The sequence below is a fragment of the Octodon degus genome, unplaced genomic scaffold, assembly GCF_000260255.1.
Source record: "Octodon degus isolate 3935 unplaced genomic scaffold, OctDeg1.0 scaffold00129, whole genome shotgun sequence".
In the NCBI taxonomy this organism is placed as follows: domain Eukaryota; kingdom Metazoa; phylum Chordata; class Mammalia; order Rodentia; family Octodontidae; genus Octodon; species Octodon degus.
The window spans coordinates 8,294,597-8,306,828 of NW_004524705.1; the positions used below are offsets into that span (position 1 = coordinate 8,294,597).

Below are 12,232 nucleotides of genomic sequence, written 5' to 3' on the forward strand. Positions count from 1 at the left end.
GCACCATGAAGCATCCTTGCTTGTGAGGACCTGAAGACCAGTGTAACTAGCCAGTAACTGATAGGCTCAGAGGAGGAGAGGCCAGGTGAGGAGGCAAGCTGGCTGAAGCTGCGGCCTTGCAGTGCCTTGCTTTGTGACCCCAGGCAAATCGTATCTCCTCTCTTGTCCTCAGTTTCTCTTTGAAGGTGTTTGAATAGCTGGCTTCTTCACCAAGGCTCCTTGCTACTCACATATTTTACAGAAGTGATTCCTCACCTCTGTGGGTGTTGTGACAAGTTCACGAACTGTCTATTCAAAACTTCTCCAGAATGTTCACTAACCATGCAGCCCTTCCTTTTCTCCAATTTTGATTTGTTAACTTAGGTTGTTAACCCTCCAGAAGAGAAGCTAATTATTAACCTGCCACAGGGCTAAAGGATAAATCCTGAGAGTACTTGGCTCACCTTATCAGATAGAAAAGTTACATTTCTTGGTATATAGGTCTTGCTATATCTTGGTCTTAACCATCCAGCAGAAAAGTATAAAAATGAGGTATGTAAAGTAAATCCACATTAATACGATGAGCTGTAAAAGGCTCAAGTCAGTAACTTTTGAGGATAACCCACTAATATTATAGACTGCTACACAGTGTTCGATTGTTTAGTTGAATTCAAACACCTGTAGTATTTAGATGCCAATAGAATATTCACCTCTGACAGGAAAAAAAAAAAAAAAAAAGTACAAAGGAAAGATCATTTTGTATTTATATATACAAAATAGGATAAATTTACAGCTACTTTCGCTTAATTCAATGAGAAGAAAGAGGTGTACTAACAGTGTTTGGACAGAATATCCTGTCTGCTTTTTGTACTATGGATAACCACTAAGAAAATGACAATGTACAGTGAGTGTATTGATTATCAAAACTGTCCTATTAATCAGCTGTGAAACTCTCTCATTCATATTTATTTCTCAATTAAAAAAATAAAAAAATAAAAAAGAAATTCAAAATGTTGGGCCGGGGAGATAGCTCAGAGAGTAAGGGCTTGCCTAGTGAGTGCAAGGGCCTGAGTTCAATCTCCAGTTCTGCTGAAAAACAAAAAAACAAACAAAGAAAAAAAGAAATTCAAAATGTAATAAAAAACACATCGACCAAGAAAAGTCCAGGTCCTAATGGATTCACAGCTGAATTCTACAAGAAATTATGGAAGATATAATCCCAACAGTCCTCAAACTCTTCAATGAAACTGAAAAGAAAACGTTTCTCCCAAAGTGATTCCTGGAGGCAAGTACTATACAGATACCAAAACGAGAGAAAGATGCAACTAAAAAAGAAAACTAAAGGCCAATCTCCCTCATAAACATAGATGCAAAAATCATTAAAAAAAAAATCCTAGTAACTAGAATATGGTAAATCATGAAGACTATACACCATGACCAGGCAGGATTCATTCCAGGGATGCAAGGATGGTTCAATACACGCAAAATTATAAATGTAATATACTATACCAATACAGCCAAATCCAAAAACCACATGATCATCTCAATCAATGCAGAAAAGGCTTTTGACAAAGTCTAACACTCATTCATGTTCAAAACCCTACAGAAAATTAGAATAGATGTTGTCTACCTCAATCTCATAAAAGCCATTTATGACAATCCAACTGCTAACATAATTGTAAATGGGGAAAAACTGAAATCTTTTACTCTCAGATCTGGTATAAGACAAGGATGTCCTCTATCACCACTGCTATTCAATATAGTTCTGGAATCATTAGCTAGAGCCATTAGACACGAGAGAGAAATAAAAGGAAAAACAGGTAAAGAAGTTAGACTATCATTATTTGCAGATGACATGATACTGTACTTGGAAGACCCAAAAAACTCCACCAAGAAGCTACTAGAATTAATATTCAAATTCAGTAGCATAGCAGGACACAAAATCAATATCCAAAAGTCAATACCATTCCCCTACACAGATAACAAACACACTGAGAGGGAAATTAGAGAAATAATAACTTTTACAACAGCAACGCGGAAAATGAAATACCTTGGAATTAATCTAACTAAAGAAGTCAAAGATCTTTTCAAGGAAAATTATAGTACTCTGAAAAATGAGATCATAGAGGACTTAAGAAAATGGAAAGATATTTCATGCCTCTGGATAGGAAGAACCAACATTGTGAAGATGGCCATACTCTCAAAATTGTTATATAGATTTAATGCAATCTCTATCAAACTACCACCAACATACCTCACAGACCTAGAGAAATCATTCCTAATATTTATTTGGAACTAGAAAAGACTTAGAATAGCAAAGGCAAACCTGGGCAATAAAGGCAAGGCAGGAGTTACAATTCCTCACTTGAAATTATACTACAAAGCTACTGTGATAAAAACAGCATGGTATTGGTAAAAATACAGACCTGAGGATCAATGGAATAGATTAGAAGATGCAGAAGCAACCACAAACACAGAGTCACCTTATCTTTGACAATGGGGCCAAACATGCTTACTGTAAGAAAGATAGCCTCTTTAACAAATGGTACTGGAAAAACTGGCTCTCTACATGCTAAAAACTAAAACTTCACCCAGGTCTATTACGATGCACTAAACTAAAGTCAAAATGGATTAAAGATCTAAACATTAAAACAGAAACACTAAATCTCCTGTTCTGGAATCATTAGCTAGAGCCATTAGACATGAGAGAGAAATAAAAGTAGGCGGAAATCTTGAAGACATAGGGATAGGCAAACAGTTCATAAACAAAAATCAAACTGCACAGGAAATACTTGAAAGAATTAAAACTGGGAGCTTCTCTTGATGAGAAGTTTTTGCACATCAAAAGAAATTACCAACAGAATTAAAAGACAACCACAAATCTGGAAAAATTCTTAACTAATAAGCACTCAGACAAAGGTCTTCTCTCTAGAATTTATCAAGAACTAAAAACATTAGGGCCCCAAAATTCAAAAACCCAATCCAAAAATGGGCATCTGAGATGAGCACACACTTCTCAGAGGAAGAAATACAAGAAGCAAATAAATACATGAAAAAATGTTCCACATCAATCCAGCTATTCCCCTTCTGGGAATATCCTCAAAAGAACTAAAAACACTGTATCACAATGATATATGTGTGCCTACGTTGATAGCAGCACCATTTGTGATAGCCAAATCTTGGAAACAACCTCAACACCAGGAGGAATGGTTGAAAAAGATGTGGTGTTTTTATACAATGGAGTATTACTCAGCTATAAAGAAAAATACACTCGAAGCCTTCATATATAAGTGGATGCAACTTGAAGATATACTCACAAGTGAAATAAACGAGACCCACATGTGTAAATATTGCGTTGTCTCCCTAGTGTAAGAATTCAAAAGAAGAAACAAACATTCAAAGTTTTAGCACAGTTAAAAGGAAAGAGAGAACTTAAGGATTATATAATGAAGAGAAAGTGGAAAAGTTGGGAAATATAGCAGGGGCAAAACCATACCTTTATATAAACAAGATGTTTAAGGCAATGGTCCTCAAAATCGCCTTCAAGTTTTTGTTTTTGTTTTTTTTGGCAGAACTGGGGATTGGACTCAGACCCTTGCACTTGCCTGCAAGCGCTTGTTCTACTCATCATCAGGGTTTTCAAAATAGAAGTTAATGGGCAGAATTCTTACCCTGACTATTTATGCTCATATCTGTGAAGTAAACAACTACACCGATAGCAATGTGTAATACTAAATCTATGCTTGAAATACCTATCATTTTGGTCTTCTAAACGTGTACTGCTTCTAATAGCATATCAATTATTGTTATATGCTCTTTAAAGTAAATGCTTGTTAAAAAAAAGTAATAAAGAAAACAAGAGAGAAAAAAGAAAATGTCAGTGGATTGTCCTGCTACAATGTTTTATATAGTCTGATTTCTAAATTTCTGAGTAAAAATGTGTGTGTTTTTTTTTTTTTCACATTCTACAAGGAGTTAAAGTTTAGACTATCCATGGTTGTTGGAAAATAACTGTTCCATGTTATGTCTAAGGCATTTGCTATTCAGAAAGATAGTGATTGTTAAGCTCAACAGCCTTAATATCATTAAGCTTCTCTTCTGGATATTTAACAACTAAAGTTTGCAGACCAAAAATCAGAGAAAAAGAGTGGCTATAAGGATAGCCAATATTTTGGCCCAGCCCTTTATGGTCAGTGAGGACTCAGGACATAAAAGGGAACCTGTTCTGTGACATCCTGTAACTCAGTGGTGTCTCAAATTTTCTGATCAAGGACATTATGGGACCACAGAGGAAAGTAATCGACAATGTATAGTTTGTCTAAGGAGAGTCATCTGGAGAGGAAAAGGTCTCTCAGGCTTTCACAGACAGCAAATTGGTCAAGCAATGGCCGTAATTCATCCAGATAGCTGAGACTGACAAAAGATCTATACACTACTGTACATGGTTTCAAGGTAAATCCCAAGGGGATTTGACTGACCTTGTCAGATACAAAAGACAATTTTAATTATACAGGTCATGCTTTAACTTGGTCTTAACTATCCAGCAGTAAAGTATAACCACGAGGTATAAAAGGTAATGCCATATTAACATGCTGAGCTATGAAAGGCTTAAGTCAACAACTTCTGACAATTGCCAGTTTTGCTGATAACCCACTATTATGGAGTACTAAACTATATTGGGTTAATTTGCTGAATTCAAGTACCTACAATCTTTAGACTGGTTTCAACTATGAAAACGTCCTTTAAAGACTTCTCCAAATACAGGTTCTTTAACAACAATGGAATACCCATCTCTAATAAAACAAAACAAAAAAGGGGGATATAAAAAAGGACCATTTTATAGTGGAAAAAATATATATATATACACATATATATATATAAAATAGGTCAGATATAGAGCTACTTTCTCTTAGTTCAATAAGAAAGGTTTGTACTAGTATTGTTTGGATTAGACATCATGTCTGCATCTTGTCCTCTAGTACAAAGACAATATGCAATGCATTAATTATTGTAACTGTCCTACTAACCTGTTTTTAAACTATTTCACTGCTATATTTTTCTCATTAAAATTAATAAAAAATTAAAATAATTTGAAGTGCCTGCTTAGGCAAGCTTAGATAGGCAAATGTGCAGGGACCGTGGTTCAATCCCCGGCACCACATGCTGCATCAGCACTGCCTCCAGGGTGGGCTGAGCCAGCCACAAAAAATCAATTAATTAATTAAAAAAAAAAAAAGAATAAGCTTAGCCGGGGATATACCTCAGCAGCATAAGCACCTGCCTGGCAAGCACAAGGTCCTGAGTTCAATCCCTGGTACCAGAAAAAACAAACAAACAAACAAACAAACAAACAGAGAAAAAATTAAAATAAAAAAATAAAACCTTTCAAAAAATAAAGTTTTAGAAGATAGAAAGTGGACAGACAAGCAATAGCTGACTCAGGGTTCAGCTTTCTCTACCATGCTGGATTACAAGGAGACAAACAGTGTAAGAAAGAATTCATTCATCAGAAGCATTGGAAGAGTCAAGAACTGGAGATACCAGGCACCTCTAAGTACAGAGGATCTAGAATGGATGCAAGCAGGAGTTTGAAGTCTGTGTCAGTGGTAAGACTTCCCAGATCTGCTTTTCATAATCTCATAGACCGCACAGTGGCCCTACAGCAACTCTGGAAGAATGTTAAGGACTATTTCTTATTAAGTTAGTAAACTAGATAAAGTTGACTGTGAGTACTGTGCAGAAATTAGGGGGACAATAAAGAGCTGAAAACATAAGTATCTGAACAATGAATACTGAGATTCTTAGCTTCTTGCCTGGACCAGTTTCCATAACAGTACCTGTTATATTCTACAATGAAAAGTACAGATAATTTCTCTCTGGACAAAATGACAGCCCAACAACGTAGAGACATGGACATGATCCCCCAGGATGCTGCCAGGTCCCCATTCAATCAGGCAGACAGGCTCAGTAACTGACAAACTCCAGACAGTTCTATCAAATTTCCAATTTTTTAGTGCTTTCTTGAGCAACAAAAGGTACACAAGGACAGTAAGAGCTTTGAGAACAATTTCTCATTATGATTAAAGCAAAAAGAGGCTAAGAAATAAATTATGTAAGATGTAAATTAAAACTTAAAATACATTAATATCTGCTGGGCATAGAGGCATACCCCTTAATCCAAGTTACCCAGAACTCTAAGAAATGGAAAAAGATAAGTTCAAGTCCTGCTGGGGGAATATAATAAAACTCCATCACAAAAATCAATGAATCTATCCATCCTTAGGAATGAAAAGCTACTACATACCTTGTGACACTAAAATACTATGAAAATGTAACATTAACAAAATCTTAATAAAATAAAAAAAGCTGAGGATGTGGCTAGGAGTTCCCTGAAATCAACCCCTATTACTGTCCAATGATACCTTGTATACAGACAGGCAATCTTACACACTAAAGCTCTTAGAAAAGCCATTAACATTAAAGAGAATAGCTGGACTAAACAAAAGCAACTTAGAACACAAAAATGTCTGGCAAAAACATCAATGAAATCTACCATTAATATAAAGTATTAATGAGAAGATAATGTAATCAAAACAGGGTTTCATTAAGGAGAAAATTAAAAACTCAGAAAAGTTAAAACTATAGGAGAAATTCAAAACAAAGTCACTAATAATAGTCTTGAGACTATTAAAATCTCAGAAAAATAAAAGTATATAATGAACATATATATGTAAAAAAATGATGCCCTTGAAAACCATTCTATGAAAATCAATATCTGAACTTCAAGCATTCTTAAAGAAGAATGACCAATAAAACAATAAAATCATCATTCAAGAAAATTTTCTAGGGCTGGGGAGATGGCTCAGTGGAATAAGCGCTTCCCTGGCAAGCACAAGGGCCTGAGTTCAATCCCCCGCAAAAAAAAAAAAAAAAAAAAGAAAAGAAAAGAAAATTTTTTAGAATTCAAGAACATGCGTTTCCAGATGCACAAATTCCCAGAACAAGGATGCAAACAGATCTTCAATGGGTATAAATAATTATCTCCCAGAAGTCCAAGAGCTGAGTTGCTAGATCTAAAGGAAACGATACAAACAGTGCAAAAACCCCAAAGGACAGAGAGGAAACACTTCCGGCAGCAGTGTGGGAGGCAGAAGAGGAGCAAAACAAGAGGCGTGAAAGGCATCCAACTCAAGGTTCCAGAATTCTGAAGAAAATTATTTCTTTCTTCAAATTTTCTACTGAGCCAAATTATCAAGCAATTATGAGAAAAGTAAAGATAATTTCAGGCATGCCATACTTCAAAAACAGCTATCTTTTCTAAGAACACTACAAGAAAATGCTCTCTGACAAAACTAGAATAAACCAGAACAAGAGTTCCTGGGATCCAGAAAGACACTCTGGAATTAGAAATTCTTAGGAAGAATATGAACTGATATACCAATAATTCTGGGGAAGTTTATTCTTATACAACAAAAATTTGAAAATTTTCAAAGGAAGTAATAAAATGCCATTCTATTTAGCTGTAAGTAATATTTTGTATGCATAACAAGTATAACTGATTACAAATTTAATAACCTATTTCTATTTTGAGACAATGGAAAGGAAGAAAAGCAAGGAGGAGAATGGTACAATATTTAACAACAAAACACTATATCATACAATAGTTAAACGTTTGGGGGAACAAAAAAACATTAAAAGAAAAAACCCACCACATCTTTTTTGTTTTCCAGTACCAGGGATCAAACTTGTGACACTGCACTTGCCAGCCAGGCGCTTATGCAGCTGAGCTATCCCCCCCTTCCCCTAACCACATCCTTTTTTAAAAAAAGTGAAAATGGCTAGCACAGTAACATTAGGCTTGAGTAAGACAGGAAAGGTGAGGTGGTGGTGTTCCTTCAAAATACTTTTTAAGCTCTTTATCCCTATTATGTTGAAATATTCTTTAATTACATAAAGAATTCAATGAAGAAAAGTTCCCTTATGATCTAATTTTTTTTTTTTCAAAATCTGAGATGAGATCTAATGGTAGGTATTAGTTACAAAGGCAAAATAAATTAATACTAATGATGTTTGAAGGATACATTGCAAAAGACAAAACGAGCAGACACCAAACTAAGCTGATATTCATTTCCTGTGTAGGCTTCACAAAATTATAATAGACTTCAGTTACTAGATATACCACCGTAGCAGCCACTGTAAAATCCACCAGCCACTGGTACTCCGGAAAGTAATGCAACACTGAAAAATAAAATTTAAAAAAAGTTTCACTTAAATTTTCACAACTTAAAAGCTATAATTAACTTTTAAGTATGTTACATTTTATTTCCAACATAAGATTTGCATTTACAAGAATATAAAAATTCAGGAGAGATTCAGAATGATGGCATCCAAAATTAAATTAGAATAGCTCATAAATTAAACAATTAAACTTGAAATGATTACCAAAAATTAGTTATTGTTAAAGCAACACTACAAATGGCTTTTTCTTCATTAATGTGCTACTTTTTAAAGAAACTATAAGTCAAACATTTTCTCCTTGAGGTTATAGCTATGTTATCTTAACTTCAATTAATACAACTTGGTCTAGAAAAAAGATTTACTTGTACTGTTCATTCCTGTGAAGAGAACTAAACCTTGTGTTGCAGTAATTAATCATACCAATAGAGAACTAGTAAGTTTTGTAAGTTTCTGCAGATGAAAATAAATGGAAACAAATACACTTTTCATTCTCTTCTGCTCTGTAAGAAAAGTAGATAAAAGATTTGTTGATTTTACACAAAAGTATAGCCCTTCAACAGTTCAAACCTTCAGAGTGTACATTAAAATTAATATTCTCTGAAAGTAAATATAATCCATTATTCTTTGTATCACCCTTGATTTAAACTTATTATAAGGTACAGAGATCCTGCTTTACTTCCACTGGAATACAAGCTGAAGTGTCACCCCTATTTTTTCAAAGGCCATCTACAAACAGAAGTAAATCATATGTAACCATCAATTCGTAAGTATTTACTGACATACAATAAAATAACCTACACTGCTTTGGAAAGCTTTTCCTTGGAAAATGTAATGCAATTATAACTGACAATACAATACCCTTACATAAAAAGTATTATAAAAATAAAACATGACTCAAAGCAAGACTTATTAAAAATATCAAAACAAACTAACCAAATACACTGTTTTGAAGTGGTGGAAAGACAGCAAGGAGACAAATACTGTCTCATTTAACAGCTTTTAATTTTTACTAACAATAATTAAGTTGGAATTCCAATTCTCCATGCTTGTCCGCACTTATACAGGATTGTGTCAAAGAACACGTAGTGAACAGTCAGGTGGCTGAAGTTTCAGGTTAACCTCATACCACAGACAGTGAATACCAACTGACAGACTTTCACAATAGTTATTCTGATTGTAACACATTTAGCCAAAGCACAAATTACATGTATTCTTGGATATACATTTAATCCAAGTACTATATTATTTATCAATTTAATAACAAAACTTTTTTATTCAATAATAAATAACTATATATGTGACTTTTAATAAATATTGGAATCAAACCAAGTTCAGACAGAAAAACTTTGGCCTAAACATACACACACAGCATACATTCATATATGATTGCATAAACATAAATAAAAATATCCCTGCTGTTCCAGGTAATATTCTGGACTATTCTTGATATTAAGTAACCTGTAAACAGTTGTTAGGGATGTTCTTGACACCAAGTAACCAGTTTTCAGGCTAATACCATTTGCAACTATTCTCAAAATTAAGCAAGTGAACTAAGTAACAATGGGCATAAGGTACAGTTGCCTAATTTCAGTTTTCTAGGCTCATTATAATAGTTTAGCCCTCACTGACTGGCTGTCTCATTTAGCATATAAACCCAACCAAGTTAGTTAATTCTAATGAGTGAAAATGGTAAAAAATTACCTAACACAGAACTGTAACAATGAGTGAAAACAAATAGTTAAAACAATGTCTGATAATTTTAAGGTATCACTAAAATAGTTGATATTTATAAGGACTATTAGCAAAAATAAAAAAAAATTATGCTCATATTAGGGAGAATGTGTTGCATTCTTGTATTTGTCCATTTCTGGAAATAATTTTATTTAAGTAAGCACAATGTAAGATAGTTAAACAAATACAACAACTAAAAGTCCCAATGTTTTTAAATGTTCTGTTTCATGAAGAAGAGTAAAAGGAAAAAGAAGGTACAAAGTCTTAAAAGTTTAAATCATACTAGACTGATTTATACTATTCTGCAATGCCACTTTGGAGTTTTACAACACCTTTTCCATGTGTGTGTGTGTGTGTGTGTGTGTGTGTGTGTGTGTGTGATATTCAACTCTCAAATATTTTGAAGTCATTTTATACCACAAAATAATTCTATATGAGACACTAGCCAGATAATCTGACATTTTCTGAGGATAATGTGATTTTTGTCTCAGGGAAGGACAAATTACATAACACAGTTTGATTAAAATTATTTTCAAAGGATATAGTATTTTATTTCTTTACTTGACAGGTAACCCACCATTCTCAAACACAGTCAAAACTCCAGATCACACAGAGGACTCCTGAAAGTACAAATACCCAGAACTGGGGCAGATTGACCGACTCTCCGAAGGAGGGGCGAGGCACTTGTAGGAGTGCCTAGAGCTCCTCAAGGGACTGAGATGTGAAACAAGGTCTGACAGTCTAATGTTTTAAACAGTTATCACTTCTTTCCAGTTCAGTTTCACACAAATTTCATTTTAAACTCAAAATCAGCTATATATAAATATAAAAACTGGATGAAATTATTTACTCAGAAAAAAAAAATATTTACTCAGAGATACTTGAAGGATAAAGGTGAATTACTTAAGTTTTCTGATTCCTATTACCATTTTCATTCTGAAACTCTTGCTTTCTATCAAATGTTAGAGTAAAATTGAATTATTAAAAATATAGATAATTCAATAAAAATATACAAATGCTTTGCTTCAAGCCACATTTTAAAAGTAGGCTAAAATAAGAAGCAAAAAAAAAAAAAAAATTAGAATTCAAGATTACAAAACTGTGATCTCAATTTAGCAAAGAGAAACTGTAACAAGCTTAGATAAGCTTTATCCTCTTCTGAAAAGTGGGAAAAAGTGAACAGAAGAGGAAATTCAAATGAAGTCACTGTGAGAAACTAAGTTCTCAGATTTCATGGCATAATGGACTTAATAATGATTAGAAAAACATTAAAAAAAAAAACCTCAGCCACAATAGACAAAATGAAGGACTTTTACCACTGTAATACCGAACTGAGATTCACTGATCATTTTACCCATATTTCCCTTACCTAAAGTATCCACTTCTGTAACGGACTTTGTTTCTAGATGAAGGTCAATATCCTTTGGAATGGTTAGAGGTTTATTTTCAATGTGACCATTATATTTCCTATAAAAATCAGACAAGTGACACAAAAACAAGTTACCTACACTGCTATTCTTGTGCTTGTATCAAACTAAACACAAGTGAGATTTTAAATTCACAATGAAAATAATTTCTAATATTTTATCAAAAATGAGTAACACACTCAAGAATACTTTCAAAAGTGGACTGTAAAATGTGGAAATAAAGTATTATGTAAATACACAGATGACCTGGAAAAGCAATAAAACCTTGGCTGCTATCGTAACACTTCACAGCAATTTTTCCTACTGTCTCTTTTACAGATTTAAAGACAACCTAGTATCTCTTTCTTCAAAAACAGAAATGAAAATCAAATAAAGACAAGACAATGCATTCCTTCCTGATGACACATGCATGTGTACAGAGACACACACAACAGATCTGTAACTAGGTCGGAGGGCCAAGTCGAGATACGAAAGGCCAACTTGACGCTGTCCTCCTTAACGACCACACAGGGAGGCAAACAGGTGTACCACCACACCGCTGAACTCAGCTGTTAAGAGACAAACAGCTATAGAAAATAATGAACTTTAGTTATAACAACATTCACTTTAATAACTGCAAACAAGACTTCATTTGTTCTTCTTTTTGCGGGACCAGAGACTGAACTCAGGCCCTTGCTCACAAGCGCTTATTCTACTGAGCCATCTCCCTGGCTGCCTTCATTTATTCTTAAGTAAAAATAACTGCAAAATCTCAGCACAAATTTCATGCCACTATATCAATCATTATTGTTAACTAGAACAAGAATTACTAATGTATCTTTATATACAAAGCCTATTCAACATATTAAAATTAGTGT

General features: G+C 34.0%; 1 protein-coding gene across 7 annotated transcripts in view; it reads right to left on the bottom strand.

Annotated features, from left to right (window-relative positions):
* Tmem161b (transmembrane protein 161B) overlaps positions 1 to 12,232 on the bottom strand; it is a 78,838-nt gene that overhangs the window by 32,728 nt on the left and 33,878 nt on the right. For 3 of the 7 annotated variants that reach the window (XM_023700985.1, XM_004640942.3, XM_023700982.1), the window contains 2 exons: positions 11,318 to 11,415; positions 8,061 to 8,217 (listed from right to left, as the gene is read on the bottom strand). Coding sequence is in view for 4 of the 7 variants with exons in the window: in XM_004640942.3 (XP_004640999.1) it covers positions 8,061 to 8,217; positions 11,318 to 11,415 (255 nt within the window). In the remaining 3 variants the exon portion in view is untranslated. Of the gene's footprint in view, positions 1 to 8,060; positions 8,218 to 11,317; positions 11,416 to 12,232 lie in introns of those variants that run through there. The other 4 variants (XM_023700986.1, XM_023700983.1, XM_023700984.1 and 1 more) reach the window with 2 other exon arrangements.